This window comes from Mobula hypostoma, chromosome 8 (genome assembly GCF_963921235.1).
Source record: "Mobula hypostoma chromosome 8, sMobHyp1.1, whole genome shotgun sequence".
Lineage (NCBI taxonomy): Eukaryota > Metazoa > Chordata > Chondrichthyes > Myliobatiformes > Myliobatidae > Mobula > Mobula hypostoma.
In genome coordinates this window covers 35,823,443-35,844,963 of record NC_086104.1, presented here as the reverse complement: position 1 = coordinate 35,844,963, position 21,521 = coordinate 35,823,443, and the positions used below count along the sequence as shown (strand labels likewise).

Genomic DNA, 21,521 nt, shown 5'->3' with positions numbered 1-21,521 from the left:
ATCTTCACTTTGAAGGTAAAATTGTGGCACAACCAATGTTCTAATTGAGATCAAGACACTTTGCAGCTCTCTTTTTATTTTAATGTAGATCTCAACCTCATAGGCTGGCATTTTTCTGTGGCATTATCATTAAGCTGGAGGACCAACTTTTCTTACTTCAATTGTAGAAAAGCATTCCCATTAAATTTACCAAGCAGCTTGAAATGTGCTTTGCCATTTAATTTAGAGCAAATGGGTGACAGGACTGCATGGTGCGTAGTGGTTAGTGAACTGCTTTACAACACCAGTGGTAAAATTCCCACAACTGTCTGTAAAGAATTTGTGTATTCTCCCTGTGCCTGTGTGGGTTTCCTCTAGGTGCACGAGTTTGCTCCCACATTCCAAATGTTAGGTTAGTGAGTTATATGCATGCTTTGTTTGTACCAGAAGGGTGATGACACTTACTTGCCGCCCAGCACAATCCTCTCTGGTTTGACACAAATGATGTATTTTACTTTATGTTGCAGTTTACATGTGCCAAATAAAACTAATTATTAACTTCTTTTTCTTCTATATGATATCTTTCAAGTATTAAGAATGTATAAAATAGAAATACCTTAAATTTATGGAAAATTGGATAAATTATACAACATTCAGTGTTGAGTATCAATATTAAGTAGAAAGCTCAAACTTCCAAAGGCACAAGAAACACAACTTTTAATAAATTGTTGCTTTTATTTTTATAATCGGTTCTCAATTTTATAGTTGGAAATGCCTCACATGATCTTTACCACTAACAAAATCAATTGCTGAGTTGGGTACATTTGCATATATATAAAATTCTCTAAATTAGTGCATGGTTAACAGATATCTAGGGGATATAACTGATAAATGGGGTTAATAAACAATCTTGATTTTATTTTGCAAAGCAAGACATTTTCTTTTGCAATTAGCAATTAGCTCCAGTGTGTTTGTGGATCCAGACTTGGCATGGGTCCCAGGGAAAGCATTGATGAAGGTAAGCCAGCTGTGGGAGAGTTAATGGAGCGTAAGGGATTGTACCAGTCTTCGTGCTGGCGTGGTGCAGGAGGTGCAGAGGCTAAATGTGCGTGTGTGCTGGTATAGGTGAATTGGCTGACAGCTGAAGGGGAGCCATAGCCGCTTGTTGCCATCGAAGAGAATCGTGACATATGATTAATGGTGTGTGGGTACTGGTAAGGTCTGGATGAAGTAGACATGGGACAAACAGCAGGTATTAGGCCGCCACAAGCTGAAATAACAGTGGGAGGAATTGACTTCTGAATGGCACGTTCCTGTTTCCGATGCTTGGCACGTCTGTTTTGAAACCAAACCTGAAAGAACAGGAATTCATTGAGTAGAACTATACAATGAATTTGCTAAGTGACACCATATTTTTACATTTGCAAATGCAGTGGTCTTCTAGACAAATACAGGCAGCAGAAACTTTTGATACTCTGCTATTGTTTTAGCTGAGTACTAAAATTATTGCACAAACTTATCCCAGCTTATCTCTGTAGCTATGGGCACCCGTATGGGTCCTAGCTATGCCTGCCTTTTTGTTGGCTTTGTGGAACAATCTATGTTCCGTGCCTATTCTGGTATCTGTCCCCCACTTTTCCTTCGCTACATCGACGACTGCATTGGTGCTGCTTCCTGCACGCATGTAGAGCTCGTTGACTTTATTAACTTTGCCTCCAACTTTCACCCTGCCCTCAAGTTTATCTGGTCCATTTCCGACACCTCCCTCCCCTTTCTAGATCTTTCTGTCTGTGTCTCTGGAGACAGCTTATCCACTGATGTGTACTATAAGCCTACTGACTCTCACAGCTATCTGGACTATTCCTCTTCTCACCTTGTCTCTTGCAGAAACGCCATCCCCTTCTCGCAATTCCTCCGTCTCCGCCGCATCTGCTCTCAGGATGAGGCTTTTCATTCTAGGACGAGGGAGATGTCTTCCTTTTTTAAAGAAAGGGGCTTCCCTTCCTCCACTATCAACTCTGCTTTTAAACGCATCTCCCCCATTTCACGTACATCTGCTCTCACTCCATCCTCCCGCCACCCCACTAGGAATAGGGTTCCCCTGGTCCTCACCTACCACCCCACCAGCCTCCGGGTCCAACATATTATTCTCCATAACTTCCGCCACCTCCAACGGGATCCCACCACTAAGCACATCTTTCCCTCCCCCCCCCTGCATTCCGCAGGGATCGCTCCCTATGCGACTCCCTTGTCCATTCGTCCCCCCCATCCCTCCCCACTGATCTCCCTCCTGGCACTTATCCATGTAAGCAGAACAAGTGCTACACATGCCCTTACACTTCCTCCCTTACCACCATTCAGGGCCCCAAACAGTCTTTCCAGGTGAGGCAACACTTCACCTGTGAGTCGGCTGGGGTGATATACTGCGTCCGGTGCTCCCGATGTGGCCTTTTATATATTGGCGAGACCCGACGCAGACTGGGAGACCACTTTGCTGAACACCTACGCTCTGTCCGCCAGAGAAAGCAGGATCTCCCAGTGGCCACACATTTTAATTCCACATCCCATTCCCATTCTGACATGTCTATCCACGGCCTCCTCTACTGTAAAGATGAAGCCACACTCAGGTTGGAGGAACAACATCTTATATTCCGTCTGGGTAGCCTCCAACCTGATGGCATGAACATCGATTTCTCTAACTTCCGCTAATGCCCCACCTCCCCCCGTACCCCATCTGTTACTTTTTTTTTATACACACATTCTTTCTCTCACTCTCCTTTTTCTCCCTCTGTTCCTCTGAATATACCCCTTGCCCATCCTCTGGGTCTCCCCCCCCCCTGCATCTTTCTTCCCAGACCTCCTGTCCCATGATCCTCTCGTATCCCTTTTGCCTATCACCTGTCCAGCTCTTGGCTCCATCCCTCCCCCTCCTGTCTTCTCCTATCATGTTGGATCTCCCCCTCCCCCTCCAACTTTAAAATCCCTTACTCACTCTTCCTTGAGTTAGTCCTGACGAAGGGTCTCGGCCTGAAACGTCAACTGCACCTCTTCCTAGAGATGCTGCCTGGCCTGCTGCGTTCACCAGCAACTTTGATGTGTGTTGCTTGAATTTCCAGCATCTGCAGAATTCCTGTTGTCCCAGCTTATCTCATTGCCTTGACTGCTTAATACCCAACTTTTTGATCCTGGTGCCAGCTAACATCAAAGGTGATATCTACACTTATATAACATGCTTTTCTCTTTAAGTAGCTCCCAGTGAATTATCCCCCAAATGACCACTATACTTTTATTACTAGATACAACAATGAGTCTGAACAAAAAAAAAATCAGGATTGATTCAGTGGCTCACCTATGGGCCTGATGAAGCATTTGCTAGAACAGTTTCTGTTCATCACAATATTTAAATTTAGGAATGTTGAATTTGTGTTTCAGAAAGGTAAAGGGTGGAATTACAATGTGGCATTACATGGAAAAAATTAATGAAATGAAAATCATGTAATAAATCACTAAACCCTTAATCATATCATGTAAATATAAATACAAAAACACATATCATACATGGTGTGTAAAATTTCACATAAGACCGGAATTAGGTCATTTGGCCAATCAAATCTGCTCCACCATTTCATCATGGCTGATCATTTCCCTCACAATCCCCTTATCCTGCCTGCACACCCCTCCCCCGTAACCTTTCACACCCCAATTAATCAAGAATCTCTGAGCATCCACCTTCAGCCCATGACCTGACCTCCACAGCCCAACAAATTCCACAGATCCACCTTTTGGCTAAAGAAATCTCTTATCGTCTCTGTTCTAAATCCCTCTTTTCTGAGATTGTACTGTCTGGTCCTAGAATCCCCCACTATAGGAAACATCTACTCTTATCTAGGCCTTCCAACATTCAATAGGTAGCAATGAGATTCTCCCCTCATTCTTCTGAATTCCAGTGAGTACAGGCCCAGAGCCATCAAACGCTCCTCATATGATAACCCTTTCATTCCCAGAATCATTGTCGTGAACCTCCTCTGAACCCTCTCCAATATCAGCACACTCCTTCTTAGACAAGGTGCCCAAAACTTCTCACAGTATCCAAGTGAGGCCTCACCAGTGCCTTACAAAGCCTCAGTATTAGATCCTTACTTTTATATTCTAGTCTTGAAATGAAAGCTAACATCACTTTTGCCTTCCTCACTGCTGACTCAACTTGCAAGTTCAATTTTAGAGAATCCTGCATGAGGACTCCCAAGTCCCTTTGCACCTCAAATTTTTGAATTTTCTCCCTGTTTAGAAAATAGTATCTGCTTTTATTCCTTCTGCAAAATGAATGACCATATACTTACCAATACTGTATTCTATCTGCCACTTCATTGCCTATTCTAATTTGTCGTAAGTCCTGCAGCCTCCCTGCTTTCTCAACACCACCTGCCCCTCCACCTATTGTTGTATTATCTGCAACCCTGGCCATAAAACCATCATTCCATCATCCACTCTTCAAGAAGGAAAAGAGGCAGAAGAAAGGAAATTGTAGTCCAGTTAGCATTTTCTCAATGGCTGGGAAGATGTTGGAGTTGATTTTTAAGGATGAGGTTTTGGGGTATTTGGAGGCACATGATAAAACAGGCCAAAGTCAGCATGGTTTCCTTAAGGAAAAATCTTTCCTGACAAAACTGTTGGAATTCTTTGAGGAAATAACAGGTACAATATATAAAGAAGAATTGTTGGATGTTGTGTAATTGGATTTTCTCAAAGCCTCTGAGAAGTTGCCGCACATGAGTGATCATTACTAATGCCCACAATCTCTTCAGCTCCCTCTGGGGTGTAGTCCATCTAGTCCAAGTGACTTATCTACCCTCACCTTTGAGCTTCTCAAGCACCTTCTTACATAGAACATAGAATAGTACAGCACAGTACAGGCCTTTCGGCCCACAATGTTGTGCCGACCCTCAAACCCTGCCTCCCATATAAGCCCCCACCTCAAATTCCTCCTGTCTAGTAGTCTCTTAAACTTCACTAGTGTATCTGCCTCCACCACTGACTCAGGCAGTGCATTCCACGCACCAACCACTCTCTGAGTAAAAAACCTTCCTCTAATATCCCCATTGAACTTCCCACCCCTTACCTTAAAGCCATGTCCTCTTGTATTGAGCAGTGGTGCCCTGGGGAAGAGGTGCTGGCTATCCACTCTATCTATTCCTCTTATTATCTTGTACACCTTGATCATGTCTCCTCTCATCCTCCTTCTCTCCAAAGAGTAAAGCCCGAGCTCCTTCAATCTCTGATCATAATGCATACTTTCTAAAGCAGGCAGCATCCTGGTAAATCTCCTCTGTACCCTTTCCAATGCTTCCACATCCTTCCTATAGTGAGGTGACCAGAACTGGACACAGTACTCTCAAGTGTGGCCTAACCAGAGTTTTATAGAGCTGCATCATTACATCGCGACTCTTAAAGTCTATCCCTCGACTTATGAAAGCTAACACCCCATAAGCTTTCTTAACTACCCTATCCACCTGTGAGGCAACTTTCAGGGATCTGTGGACATATACCCCCAGATCCCTCTGCTCCTCCACACTACCAAGTATCCTGCCATTTACTTTATACTCAGCCTTGGAGTTTGTCCTTCCAAAGTGTACCACCTCACACTTCTCCAGGTTGAACTCCATCTGCCATTTCTCAGCCCACTTCTGCATCCTATCAATGTCTCTCTGCAATCTTTGACAATCCTCTACACTATCTACAACACCACCAACCTTTGTGTCGTCTGCAAACTTGCCAACCCACTCTTCTACCCCACATCCAGGTCATTAATAAAAATCACAAAAAGTAGAGGTCCCAGAATAGATCCTTGTGGGACACCACTAGTCACAATCCTCCAATCTGAATATACTCCCTCCACCACCACCCTCTGCCTTCTGCAGGCAAGCCAATTTTGAATCCACCTGGCCAAACTTCCCTGGATCCCATGCCTTCTAACTTTCTGAATAACCCTACTGTGTGGAACCTTGTCAAATGCCTTACTAAAATCCATATAGCTCACATCCACTGCACTACCGTCATCTATATGCCTGGTCACCTCCTCAAAGAACTCTATCAGGCTTGTTAGACACGATCTGCCCTTCACAAAGCCATGCTGACTCCCTGATCAGACCATGATTCTCTAAATGCCTATAGATCCTATCTCTAAGAATCTTTTCCAACAGCTTTCCCACCACAGACGTAAGGCTCACTGGTCTATAATTACCCTGACTATCCCTACTACCTTTTTTGAACAAGGGGACAACATTCACCTCCCTCCAATCCTCCGGTACCATGCCCGTGGACAACGAGGACATAAAGATCCTAGCCAGAGGCTCAGCAATCTCTTCTCTTGCCTCGTGGAGCAGCCTGGGGAATATTCCGTCGGGCCCCGGGGACTTATCTGTCCTAATGTATTTTAACAACTCCAACACCTCCTCTCCCTTAATATCAACATGCTCCAGAACATCAACCTCACTCATATTGTCCTCACCATCATCAAGTTCCCTCTCATTGGTGAATACTGAAGAGAAGTATTCATTGAGGACCTCGCTCACTTCCACAGCCTCCAGGCACATCTTCCCACCTTTATCTCTAAGCAGTCCTACCTTCACTCCTGTCATCCTTTTGTTCTTCACATAATTGAAGAATGCCTTTGGGTTTTCCTTTATCCTACTCGCCAAGGCCTTCTCATGCCCCCTTCTTGCTCTTCTCAGCCCCTTCTTAAGCTCTTTTCTTGCTTCCCTATATTCCTCAATAGATCCATCTGATCCTTGCTTCCTAAACCTCATGTATGCTGCCGCCTTCCACCTGACTAGATTTTCTACCTCACTTGTCACCCATGGTTCCTTCACCCTACCATTCTTTATCTTCCTCACCGGGACAAATTTATCCCTAACATCCCGCAAGAGATCTCTAAACATCGACCACATGTCCGTAGTACATTTCCCTGCAAAAACATCATCCCAATTCACACCCGCAAGTTCTAGCCTTATAGCCTCATAATTTGCCTTTCCCCAATTAAAAGTTTTTCTGTCCTCTCTGATTCTATCCTTTTCCATGATAATGCTAAAGTAATGGTAACTACACACTTCTGCCCCCTGGCTCTGGAACTTCCAGCATCTGCTGGTGTCTTCCATCGTGAAGACTGGTGCAAAATACTTATTCAGTTCATCCGCCATTTCCTTGTCCATCATTACCACCTCTCCAGCATCATTTTCCAGCAGTTCACTATCTATTCTCGCCTCTTTTTTTTTACTGTTTATATGTCATGCTTTCCTTTTGAATTCCTTAGTTGCCTTCTGTTTTAAAAGATTCCCAATCCTCTAACTTCTGACTATATTTTGCTCTATTATATGCTCTCTCTTTTGCTCTTATGTGGCTTTGACTTATCCACCTTTAGGATCCTTTTTCTCTGAGATGTATCTATTCTGAACCTTCCAAATTTCTCCCAAAAACTCAAGCTAGTGCTGCTCTGCTGTCATCCCTTCTAGCGGCTGCTTCATCTCTTATGCCTCGGTAACTTCCTCTACTCCACTGTAATACTGATACCTCTGACTTTAGCTTCTCCCTCTCAAATTGCAGTGTGAATTCTATCATTATGAACACTGCTTCCTTAAGGTTTCCTCTACCTTAGGCTCCCTCATCAAATCTGATTCATTACACCACATCCAATCGACATTAGGTGATTCCCCTAGTGGCTCAAATCACAAGCTGCTTTAAAAAGTCATCTCATAGTCATCATTGTGCATTTTAGCTTTGCTCTGCGAATTGAATCCCCTTAGCTCTGACCTGTATGCGTGCCTCATTCAGTTTGGTGATCTTTGCCAACTCCTCCCTGCAGTAGATGTCTGGGTAATGGTTTTTACTGAAAGTAGCCTCCAGGTGTTCCAGTTGTTCCTGACTGAAGGTGGTCCGGTGACGTCGGCGTGCAGGTGTTGGGTAGTGGGCCTGTCCGTGCAAATTGCCCGGCAGGCAGGAGTTACTACCCGAGTTTGAATTCTCAGAGAACTTCTTGTAAGCAGTGCTGTCAACTGAAATCAGAAACAAATGTCTAAAAATAAAATCTAAATGTGGGAACACTCAGCAGGCCAGGCAACATCTGTGAAGAGAGAAGCACAGTCAATGTTTCATGGCAGTAATCTCTAAATGCATGTTCAATATACTGTAAATATAAATACCTTTTTAAAGCTACAATGACAATGGATACCCAAGTTTGCATTACTAGAACACTTCATTGCCCAATGGGTGACCTTTTTATCATAATCCACTTCTCAGTTCTGAATATAAGTGAAATGGCATTTACATGTCAGAAGATTATAATTAAGCAAAAAATGCAAGCTTAAAAAAAACAAAATCCTAATTAAAACCTAGCAATTAGTTGCGTGATTCCATGGACATCTGAGCACCCTGTAATATGTTCCGTTCAAGTGTGTTTATCACATTCATGGATTATATTGTGGCAGTAAGTTTGGAGTGGATGAAGACAAGGCATGGGGAAAATACGAGTATAAAAAAATTAGAAGATGGACATCATAATGTCTGGCAGCCAAAATGAGTCAGGAACAGTTGATATTCTCTTTTTTGACTTAGTCAGCCTATTTGTAAAGTGATGATACGCAATTTTTATTAATAATTGCAGTACACCAAACTGCATCTCCACCTCACCACTATCTTTATGTCTAGGTCAGTTGTGTATTTAACCAGTGCAAATGAAAACAGTCTGTAAACTAACCTCCCAAATCTGGAAAAGATGTTGGGTTCACTGAGCATAGCGTCAGAGAGATACAGCATGATAACAAGCCATTCATCCTAGCACTCCCAGGCAGTCCATGAACAAGCATCCACACTAATTCCAGCTGAGCAGCACATGGCCTATATCCTTTTTTGCCTAAGTAGTCCAAGTGCTTATCTAGTGACTTCTTCGCTGCTAATCAGCGACACAGCTTCCATCACTCTGGTAGTGCATCCAGGTACCCACCACACTCTGAGTTCTCCCTCATATCCCCCTTGAATCTCGTATCTCTTTTTATTAAAGATACCTGCTCTTGTTTTGTCTACCTCTGATATGGGGAAAAGTTTCCTGCATTCCAGCCAATCTATATCCCCCATTATCTTATCTACCATAATCATATTGCCTCTACCTCCTCTGCTCTAAGGAAAACGGACCTAATGTCTCCATTCTATCCTCATTCCATCCCAGGCAACGTACTGCTGATCCTCTCCTGCATCTTCTCTATGCTCTCACATGCTTCCTACTCATGTACTCAATCCATTGTGCTTACCCAAATAACAAGTTTTGCCTATGGTTTCCTAGGGTCTGGTGGCTAAAATATGACTTGACAGAGGTGTCTGGTTCCAGAATGCCACTGTTTGTCTTGACTGGGTGTGCCTTGTTTTACTAACTTTCTTACATTGAACTGAGTATAATGGAGCAATGGGACCAAATTCACCAAAATTTTGGAAGAGGGTAACAATCTGCCACCCCTACTGAATTTCATTCATACTCTTAAGACTGGAACTCAAGTCTTCCACAGACATGTGGCAAGTTAGGTCAAAGACTAAATATTATCTGCTCAAAACAAGGCAACCTATATTTTTCTATTTCCAGGTAACTGAAGTTCCTCTCATATACCATTCTTGTGAACCTAACCTGCCAAAGAGTGACAACATGCATTGAGTTTACTTCCTCAGATCAATGTTTCAAGAGAATTAAAAATAAATTATACCAATGAATACATAAGAATCATAAGTGAATTAGATTGCAATAATTTTGCAAATGTAAACCAAACTGATAAAAAAAAAACAGCAAACATGAGGAATTCTGCAGATGCTGGAAATTCAAGCAACACACAAAGTTGCTGGTGAACGCAGCAGGCCAGGCAGCATCTCTAGGAAGAGGTACAGTCGACCTTTCGGGCCGAGACCCTTCGTCAGAACTCAGGAAGGGTCCTGACGAAGGGTCTCTGCCCGAAACATCGACTGTACCTCTTCCTAGAGATGCTGCCTGGCCTGCTGCGTTCACCAGCAACCTTGATGTGTGTTGATAAAAAAACAGGGTGGTTGGCGCTCAGAGCCATTCTGTGGCAGTATTACTGCTCCCACTATGTTGTTTTTCATAGCTAGGACCTAGTTTGTAGGAACAAGTAATGGAGCTATTACATATACAAATTTCCAGAATTGAATAGTGAATAATTGCAATATATTCCAGTTATTTTTGGTGCTTTACAAAAAAAAACAAAGTTATTTTTATGTGAAATAAAGAACAGCAGATGTAAAAATGTAGTTCAAAACACAATTTATCAATGTTTTGCATTTATGATTTAAGATGTCATTTTCACCAGTTGTCCTTCTATCTGCTGTTCCACTTCTATAAACCTTTTTGACATTGCTGCTAATTATTACAATTAAGATTCTTTGCACAGGTTCAAAAATGTTAATTGATAATTATGGACTTGAATAATTCAATGCATCTTATTATTTATTGATGTTGCATAGACTGAAAAATAATAGAAGCAGTAATATTCTTTGGCAACTAAGTAATTTTCTTAAGTATTAAAATTCTTTCTATTGGATGAAGCTCCATTATTCTGAACCATATTTCCATGACTCAACTTCTGGTAGATTTCATCATGCCCGTTTGTGAAATAGTCTCTTCAAAACAATGATGTTAAATTTCCAACATTATTCATTTTCTACTGTTCTTTAAAAATGAATCTGAATACAGGTTGGAATAAAATGTTTAAGTAAAGAAAGAACACACGGGACATTTGCAAACTGATGTTTTCCATTTCCATCTTGAAAACAGCTGAAGGTCTAGTAGTGCAGTACACTTTCTAATTGTAAAGAAATGCAATCCAAGGAGATTGATTTTTGTTTTCTCTTCCTTTTGTAAGTAGAATAACATGAGCATAAAGAGGTATAAGCTTCGCATTTGACAATAGGTCAAGCCCTGGCTTCGAAAACAGAACAGAGCTAGCCAGGTTCTGATTGCTCAACCAGACGTGATGCTGGCGGTGGAAACACTCATTCAGCCTCTGGATCCAGGGATTAGACTTCACCATAGCCATTATACCAACCTACTGGGAATGTGGAATCTGATAATCACTTGGTTTTACTTCATATAATTTAATATCGTGAGAAAGTGAGCAAGACCTGCAGCTAGACTTTTCAGGTAGGGAGAACAAAACGGACAAAGAGAATAATTTGTCTGAAAAGGACTATGTGCTTACCAGCACTACTGATTAGCAGGGTAAGTCAAGTGACTGTGCCTAAGTAACAGACTTCAGAATTAGAATGTAATACTGTACTTCATTATATTCTAATGCATTAGAATGTAACACTGAGCTTTGTGCAGACTCATTAGTAGGCCTTCTTTTATGCACACTGTGTCAAACAGTATTTCTTAGGAACCAGTGATCTAAAGAATCACAGATAAAATTTTCACATATGTAATGAAAACTTTGTTTTGCAGTGTTACATGTCCTTGGTCAGTAGCTATCGGAGTGACTCAGAAATTTGATAATACCACAGAACAATGTTCCTAACCAAATACTTAAAAAATATATATATTGAATTTCCATTTACCAGCCATAAAGTTCAGTCTCCATCCTCGTGGCTACATATCTCATCTAAATGTAAAGAAAGAATTTAACCTCAGGTTGATAAGTACTCTCAATATCTATAGATATATGGTAAGAATTTAACCAGTTATAATAGAATTTATCTGCAGGACCAACTGCAATATGCTGCAACAAGGCAACTGTGATTTATATTATATTGCTTTGGTCTAGAAAATGTTGTGATGAATGGGGAAGATGGTAATCAATGGTACACTATGACAGTGACTGGATTTAGGAAAATTTCCAACATAAAAATGTTCCAATGACTACAAAGGACTAAAATCAAGTAAATGATCACTGAGCCAAGAAATATATAGAAAACCTTTCTGTTGTCATCAAAATTGGTCTATTTTCAATTTAGAATCTCAACCAGGGTTGAGATTCATATAATTATCGTGAAACTAGTGGAATTATGATCACTAAATCCAAGGTGTTCCCCTTGACACCTGCATTGACTCTTTCCTTGTTAGGAGATCTAGGATCACGCCCTCTAGTTGGGACCTCTATATATTCATTCAGGAATCTTTCCTGAACACATTTAACAGACTCTATCCCATCCAGTCCTTTTACAGTATGTGAGTCCCAAACATTATATAGAAAGTTAAAATCACCTATCATAACCTAATTTTTCATGCAACTGTCTTCCTTCTCACTACGAATATTTGGAGGTCTACAACATAATACCATTAATGTGGACATCCTTTTCTTATTCCTCAGTTCCACCCATACATCCTCAGTAGACAGTAGGCAGAGTCTGTCCTGTCTGTCGAGGCTGAGCACATTTTCCCTGACAAGTAATACCATCCTTCCCCCTTTAATACCTCTCCCTCTATCATGTCTAAAACATTGGAACCCTAGAGCACTAAGCTGCCAGTCCTACCCCTCTTGCAACCAAATCTAGTTAATGGCTACAATATCAAAATCCCATGTGCTGATCCATGCTCTAAGCTCATCTGGCTCACCTACAATACTCCTTGCACTGAAATAGATACAACTCAGTACATCAGTCCCGCCATGCTCAGCCATTCAGTTCCTGACTTTGTATGTAGGCTTAACATCTACTTTCCACCCAACCTCTCCAATAGCTGCTCTGGCCCTTTGGTTCTCATCCCCCTACAATTCTACTTTAAAGCTCCCAGGGTAATCTAGTAAATCTTTGCACAAGGATATTGGTCCTCTACACTTCAGGGGCGACCTGTTCTATTCAACATTCCCTCTAGTTTTGTTGTACAGCTACGCAGATCAACCATTGCTCTGAACAGGAGACTTTTACATGGCCTGAAAACTGCATGGCAGTTTTTTTGTAATATGCATACTATGAATATTTAGAATGAAAATTGAAAAATCACTTATTTATGTCCTGATATGGTCTACTTATTTATTGATTGCAGGGTATAATGAAATGCAGTGTAACAAAGAAAATCTTTAACATTTTGCAAACATTTTCTCCTCTGATTTTATTACAAATCCATTGTCAATACTAGATTAATTTTGCAGACAAATGAAAGGTACATCTTAATCCTCATTAGATCATCCAAATATTCCTTTTCCTTGTCTGTTTCTGGATTTATATTTGATTGAATTCATAAGACCAAATCCACATTCACAATCAGCAATAGCAGGTTGAAATGTATCAATGATATCAACAAGAATTCTTTAAATTCTTTGTTTCTAAGCATATAGTTCAACATATCAGTAAGCATCTTAATTGAACCAGCCTTAACTTTATCAGAAATGACAAATTTTAAATCACCATATTACTGCAATATTTTTCAGGCAATGCTTTCGTCGTAGTTCATAATAGTAGCTGAGTATTTATTTGCCAGTCATACATTCTCTTTTCCAAATTCAAAATTTGTCGCAACAGGATCAAAAGCTCATCATTCTCTTAACTCATCGCCAGGAAATCTATTATCCAAGTGTTGAATGAATCAAATAATTCAAAATTAAAATAATATTATGTAAAGAAAATTGAAGCTGCACCATAACGAAGGCTAGTGCATGGGAGCATTTCAGATACTGTGCCGCTGCACACCCTCACAGATTAGGGGGAACAGTGGTCCTGTTTATTCAAGGCCCACCTTCCCTGGAAGAAAACCCAATGATCCAAAAATCTGAAGCCCCCTCTCCTGCACCATCTCCTCATCCCTAAGAAAGGGACAACCACATGTTGAACTGTATTATCTTCCTACTTTTAGCTTTATTAGTACATGACATGTGTAGCAATCCTGAGATTATTACTCTGAAAGTCCCATCCTTGAACTTAGTATCTAACTCTCTGAACTTCCTTTGTAGGAACTCGTCACCCTTACCTATGCCATTAGTCCTGATATGGGCTACAACTTCTGACTGTTCATCCATCCCCTCCACCCCCCCCCACTTAAGGATATATTATCCCCCTCCCTGACACCTGGATAGCAACATACCATCCTTTAATCTGGTTCTCATCCACCACATCTCCTGCTTATTTCCCTAATCAATCAATCCTCTATCACTACTTCTCACCTCTTCTCCCCAGAATCACACAGTGCCAGAGACCTGACTGCTGTGGCTTTCCTCTGGATAGGCTGAGCTTGTCTTACCTGGAGCTAAGGAGACTGAAGAGTAACCTGCTAAAGGTATATGGCATTAAAAGAGGCATTTGTAGGTCAGACAGTCATAATCTTTTCTCCATCCTAAGGGTATCAAACAGTAGGCATAGGCTTAAGGTGAGAGGAAGGTATTTTAAAGGAATGTGGAGGGGTAAGTATTTTAATCAGAAATATTTGATATCTGGGAACGTGCAGCCAAAGGAAGTAGTCGAATCAGATTCAATTATTGGGTTTCAGAGACATTTAGATGTGCACTTGATTAGACAGGGCATAGAAGGATATGGACTGAACTGGGATTAGTATAGATAGGCAAAAATGATCAACAAGGACATAAAGGGCTGAAGGGCCTATCTCTGGTTGTAAAGCTTTGTGACTATTATAGGTGACTGCAAGCTCCAGGTCACAAGTGGAGGTGTTCAGCAAACCACTGATCTGCATTTGATTCCCCCACCCCCCACACCCCAACTTACTGGAAAGAATACATCGTGATCACCACATGCAGTACACTATATTGGAAGAAGTGCAGGTGAATTGCTGTTTCACTTGGAAGAACTGCTTGGGTCCTGAGATGGTGGGAAGGGAGGGGTGAAAGTTTGCATGAGAAAAATATGAATTAATGGTACCTCCAGAATACTAAGAATGAAAGGGAGGGGATCAAGTGGCTCGGTGGTGGTCCGCGCTGTCTCTATTCTTTCCTAGTGCATCATTTCAAATTTAGCTGCATTAAATTCTATTTATCCAAAGATCACTAATTTTTTTCTATATCTGATCTAATTAGTCAATGTCTTTTAGAAGTATTATTCTCTGTACTATTTAGATTGTGCTATTATCCACACCTTTGTGCTTCCAGTTGTATGCAGATCTAGATTATTTACAAATAACAAGGTAAACAGTGGTTCTGAAATCCACCCACAATGCATTCAACTGTCCTATCAGCAAAATGAGTGATACTAAATGTATTATATTAATATTAATTTTGTTTGCAAATTATACAAAGTACAGTACTTAAAATGCCAAATTAAAGGCATTCAGCTTTCTCCCCTACATGGTTCTAATGTTAATGAAAAATGTGAAGTTTCACCTTGAAAAGAATCAGGTTCCATTCACATTCACATTTGCAACTTCTGCGTCTGCCACAACACCAAGATCTCCTTCCCATTCTCCGTCTCTTAACCAATTTCTTTGGCAAGAATGTCCCATCCCACACTAATGACCCATTCTCCTGTCTACAACCTTCCTCCTCTTCTTGGACACCTCAGTTTGGTTCTCTGCCTGCTCTGTATCTTTTCATCTCTAATTGCCAACAAGACTTCAACTACCTCAACTTCAGCATTCCTCTCTCCTCCTCGAACTTTATCCCCTCAGAACGCACTGCCCTCAACTCTCTCCACCCCAATCCCAACCTTATCAGCAAACTTGCAGAAAAGGGGGGTGCTGTTGTAATGTGGCAGACTCACCTCTACCTTTTTTGAGGCCAGACACCTCCTCTTACTTACCTCTTGATAAGGACCCTACTCCACACCATCAGGAAATTGTTTCCAACACCATCACTAACTTCATCAACTCTGGGGAACTCCCATCCACTACCACCAAATTCATTGTTTCCTTATCCTGCATTACTTCCAACCCAAGATCCACAAATCTGATTGTTCAGCTGGGCCCATTGCCTCTGCCTGCTCTTGCACCACTGAACTTGTGTTCACATACCTCAACTCCATTCTATCCCCTTTGGTTCAGTCCCTTCCCACCTACATCCATGACACTTCACATACTCTTAACCTCACCAACAACTTTCATTTCCCAGGTTCTGAGTGCCTTATTTTCACTATGGAAGTCCAGTCCCCATACACTTCTCTCTCCCATCAAGGCATTAAAGCTCTCCTTTTCTTTCTCAACAAAAGGCCCAGCCATCACCCTCCTCTGTCTGGCAGAACTGGTCCTTATCCTCAACAATTCCTCCTTTGACTTTCTCCAAACTCAAGGGGTAGCCAAGGGCACCCGCATGAGGCCCTTTCATTGGCTATGTAGAACAGCCCATATTCCATGCCTTCTCAGATAATGCTTCCCAACTCTTGCTACATTACATGGATGACTGCATTAGTTCTGTTTCATGCACCCATGCTGACCTTGTCAATTTCATCCACTTTGCTTCCAACTTCCAACCTGCCCTGAAATTCACTTGGTCCATTTCTGACACATCTCCTCCCTTTCTCACTCTCTCTATCTTCATCTTTGGAGACCACTATCTACTGACATAATTTATAAACCTATCATTTTCTATGGCTATCTTGACTATATCCCTTCCCACCCTGTCTCCTGTAAAAACGCTAGTCCCTTTTCACGGTTCCTTCATCTCTGATACAAGGATGAGGCTTTCCTTTCCAGGACATCAGAGATGTCCTTCTTCTTCAAACAATGGGGTTGCCCTTCCTCCACCATTGATGCTCTCATCTCCTCCATTTCTTACATATCCGCACTCACCCTACCTTCCTGATGCATTAACAGGAATAGAGTTCTTGTCCTCACCTACCACCCAATGAGACTCATCCAACACATCACTCTCCACAGCTTCTGCCACATTTTATAAGATCCTACTACCAAACACATCTTTAACTCCCCCTCACACTCCACTTTCTGCAGGAAGCGTTCCCTCCATGATTCCCTTATTCATTCATCCCTCCCCACTAATCCTGGCACATAACCCTACAAGCAACAGAAATATCATACCCTGCCTATTCACCTCCATCCTTCCCTTTTCTTCTATTCCCCACTCTGGCCTCTTAATTTTCCTCCTCACCTGCCTATCATCTCTGTCTGGTATCCTTCCTTCTCTTTCTCCCATGGTGCACTCTCCTCTTCTATCAGATTCCATCTTCTCCAGCCCTTTACCCTTCTCATACACCTGGATTCACCTATCACCTTCTAGCTAGCCCTCCTTCCCTTCCCCCACTTTTTTTTCTGGCATCTTACTCCTTTCCTGAAGAAGGGTCTTGGCTGAAACGTCAACTGTTTATTCATTTCCATAGATGCTGCCTGACCTGTCGAGTTCCTCCAGCATTTAGTGTGTGTTGCTCTAGATTTTCAGAATCTGCAGAATCTGTGATTATCCTACTTGGAAGTGCACTTGCAACCTTTGAATTTGATAGTGTTATGAATTAAAATTGCAAGGATATGTACTTAGTTCCATAACCAGATTTAAGTAAGTTTAAAGTTTTCACATTTCTGTGGTTGCCTTGAGGTCATTAGCTGTTATGTTGCAAAATGCCACAGTTACCAAAACAGCATTGCTCAAATAAATATTATCAACCACTTACACCAGATTATGATGAAACTCTGTGGTTAGCTTATGCCTGGAGACTTTTTAGCATTATATTGACAAGATAGATATACATTTCTGATGGCAGCCTTGTAACAATCTTTGCTTCCTGATTGTAAAACTAAAACAGAAATTTAATTTAACAGAAAATAGCAAAAAGAAATTCCTCATGCAATCTGAATCTTTAAATAAAGAAATCTAAATTTTAATCAAATTGCATTCATGTATATTCATTACCAATTTTTGGTGGGTCCTCTTTAAAGATGAATTCATTGCAATTGAATTTTGTATTCTTGTGATTTCAAATATTAAGGATAGAAAACTCATAATTTAATATCTGGCAAGCCATCACTGCTTCAATGCTTGAATAATGGAAATATTCCTACTAATATTCAACATGAATTTTGCACAATTTTATTATAGAGCTTTCAATAACACACTGAATAGTCAGTTAATAGATAAGCTTTCCAGTAGTGATCTTCAATATCAATACTATGATAATGTTCAGTAGAGACACAAGAAACTGCAGATGATATAACCTAGAGTGAGAAACAAACTACTGGAGGAACTCAATAGTTCAAGTAACATCTTTGGAGAGAAATGGAGCGTTGCTATTTTGAGTCGAGCTGAAATGTCACTCAATGAGTTCTTCCAGCAGCTTGTTTTTTAAATTAAATTTATAGTTGTTTTGCACTTACATTTTTATTACCAAATTATAAATAATGTCTTTAATATGTATTGCTATAGACCTGTGTCTACTAAGTACCTAATACTTCTAAATACACTATATTAGATAAAAATGAACTTTCATTATCAGTATATTTAAATATCTAAATGCATTTTATGTAGAAAATACTTAATGTTATCAGTATAAATAACTAGTATTTTAATGTGCTAGAATTGATAATATGTAATGTTTGATCTTCATGAATCTCAATAGAACAATATTTCCCCAGTGTTACAATATTATTCTTTCCAAAGACATAATCCATAACTGTACCTAAGACCCAAATATGCTTGAAATTAGTACATTATAATACCTGAATACTTGAATACTGCTCTTTTGTAAGCAGATGAATATAAAAAAAACTTTTGCCCCCTTAATGCCAGGATGCAAAAACCTATGAGAGTACTATCAGTTTTACCCTCTTTGAAAGCTAATGCAAAAGTGACACTGTAAGCAGGGCAGGCTTAGGAAAGGATTACTGTAGTTGGAGCAGCCCGAGGTTCAAACCTGCCTGTGGTATAAAACTATGGCCTGTCAGTCTATTTAAAAGTGTTTAAAGACTCCATTGGACACAGATTATATGAACATAAAACATAAAAGCAGGATTGGACCAGTTAGTCCTTTGCCTTCACTGTCACCTTAGCACCACCTTTCTGCTCTAACTCTTATTCCTTGATTCACGTAGATATCCAAATATTCTATCAATTTCTGACACAAAATGCTATTCAGATCATTACTGACAGAACCAGCTCTTTGAAGGAATTAACCAAAGAATTGTGCTCTTTCCTCGCTGATGCAAGTACCTGGCAAAGGAGAATGTCATCTCCAGCTAAATACGTATATATCAGAAAATCAAAGGCAATTTTGCCCATGACTTATGATAAATTAGAAAATGAGAGAGCATTGTTTGAAGTGTGACTATGAGAACAGGTGAAGTGACATGCCAACAGTTCTAATGTTGACATCACCCAACTCTGTCAAAAAAGAAATGGCATTTATTATCTCTTACTCGAACTCAGTGTACTGTTATCAGCTGATGCTGAAATTAGTTTGAGGTCTAGTCAGAATATACACAAGTTCTTCCAGGCAATCTTGACCCTCTGCAGTTTAGGTGCTAGGAATGTAAAACAAACTACTTTGCATGACTCCATTGTATTTATAAACCATAAACTTTTATGTGAATAATGTATTGGCTGATATGTAAGATATAAGTTCTTTCTTTTTGAGTTTAGAAACATTTCCTATTAATATCCGAAGCTTTCAGTCAAAAGCTAGTTAAGTTTGATAACATACATGATATACTTGGGTAAGGTAACAAAGCACTCCAACTTGTTTTCCAAAACTGTAGTGAAAACTGTACCAGCATTCCACTGCATTTACAGAAGTAAACTCCTCTTCCAATTTCCAGCAAGTAGATACTCTTTCTTGTAAATTGGGTACTAGCCCATTTTACATGTTAACAGAGAGGTATGCAGTTTTTTTCTATCCATGCTACCTGTTGGGGAGTGCTTATCCAGAACCTAATGTTGACCATTTTGATATAATTGACATCTCATATACAGAATTGTTTTATATCATTTGCAAGAAAATTACTGTATACCTTGTGTCGGGAGGTTGGGGAATATGTGAATGTGGTGTGCTTCATTGTATTGGAAAGTTTTATTTTGAGATGGTGCACGGTCCTAAAAGCTCCTGACGAATTTACGATTATAACTCACATAATCCCAACCTGCCCTTTATTCAAAATTCCAGGAACCTGGTACATTTCAAATGCTGTATATGACAAAATTAAACTTCCGTTTTACTCCCTACAAATCAAGCACACAAAATATAATACATATTTTAAATTTATTTGGTTTCATTTGCTGTTTTTAAAACTAGCTTCGTTTTGAGAGCTGAAAACAATAAGTGAAATTTTAATTTTGAGACGGAGTTATGAGCAAGGGCAAAAGTTGTACGGCAAGCGTAGTTTAGAATAGACATTTTATAGGAAATAATACCGAGCATGCGTTTATACATTGTCCGTATTTTTCTCCGGTTTAATTGAAGGGCCTGACTATTGAGGAAAACGTGCAATTTTACAATGAATCATTATATGAAGATCACAGACATCTTTTCTATGTATGATTATTTATCAGTTGTATGTATAACACTGAAAGCAACTATATCGCCGATTGATGATTTAAGTTTACACGAATCCTTGTATGACTGCGTTGTTCTAACTCCCGTTTAAAGCACGGCTAAATTCATATTACTCACCTGTCGTTGAATTGACAGAATTGGTGTGATCTGGAAAAAGCGATAGAAATTCATCACCTTTTCTTTTACCTTCCCGTCCGCTGATTGACTGCAACTCTTGGGCCATTTTCATTTTATGGGGGGAGCAGGCAGATGCTGCAGAATCTTGATCCTCCAGCTCCGAGGAATGCACCTTCTCCACCCCAGTTTGACAAGTTTACCTGGTGGCATCATGACATCATCATGGTCCACCGAGCCCGAACAACCAATCGTCGACCAAGGCTAATAATGAAAGTGGCTCAAAATAACACTGAGTACGGTTTCCTCTATTACAGACGGGCAGTGGTATGATGCAAAGGCTACTGAAAGGGCGAATGCTTTAACTCGAATAACTAAAGATCGCTGGTAAACTGGGTGGTAATGGAAAGTCAGGGAAGTCTCTGTGGGTGGTTGTATGTCAGAACTCTGCTGGACAGGCCTGGGCTTTAAACTAAGCATCCTTTTTGTGAAAAGCTAATTCGGCTCTAAGAACCCTGATGTCACGCTCCAGCCCAACGGCAACTACAAAACGAAGAGCTCCAGTGAGACCGAACTGTTTCCCAAAGGAGAAAGAGTAGACATGAGCAAGATTGGAGATCCACTTTCCCTTCCATGTGTGCTATAACTATTAGAATAAGCCGCAAAGTTGTAATTAAGCATGGAATTTCCCCGTTTTTTTTCATGAAGAAGAAAACGTATGCTTTCTAAACATGTATGAGTTGTATGGTCCCACGAAGTGGCCCAAATACTTCTTTGGTTAATTCCTTCAAAGAGCTGGTTCTGTCAGTAATGATCTGAAGTGAAATACAGCAATGGACTACTGATATACATGGCGGGGGAAAACATCTGCTTGGTATTACTATGAATCATTGCATGTACACATATGTCCTTAATGGACTGCTATCTGCGACACTAAGAGACAACATGTTAAAGATAAAAGTGCATGTTATAGGTTATCATGTTAAAGCAACTGTGCATTTATTTTCGATAAGAAC

General features: G+C 40.5%; 1 protein-coding gene across 1 annotated transcript; it reads right to left on the bottom strand.

Moving 5' to 3' along the window:
* Nucleotides 1-935: 935 nt before the first annotated feature.
* Nucleotides 936-20,614, bottom strand: prop1 (PROP paired-like homeobox 1). The gene is made up of 3 exons (XM_063057256.1): nt 20,509-20,614; nt 7,786-8,027; nt 936-1,331 (listed from the first exon to the last, which is right to left on the bottom strand). Exons 1-3 carry the CDS (start codon nt 20,612-20,614, stop codon nt 936-938), a joined length of 744 nt encoding a protein of 247 aa, XP_062913326.1.
* Between the last annotated feature and the right edge of the window lie 907 nt (nt 20,615-21,521).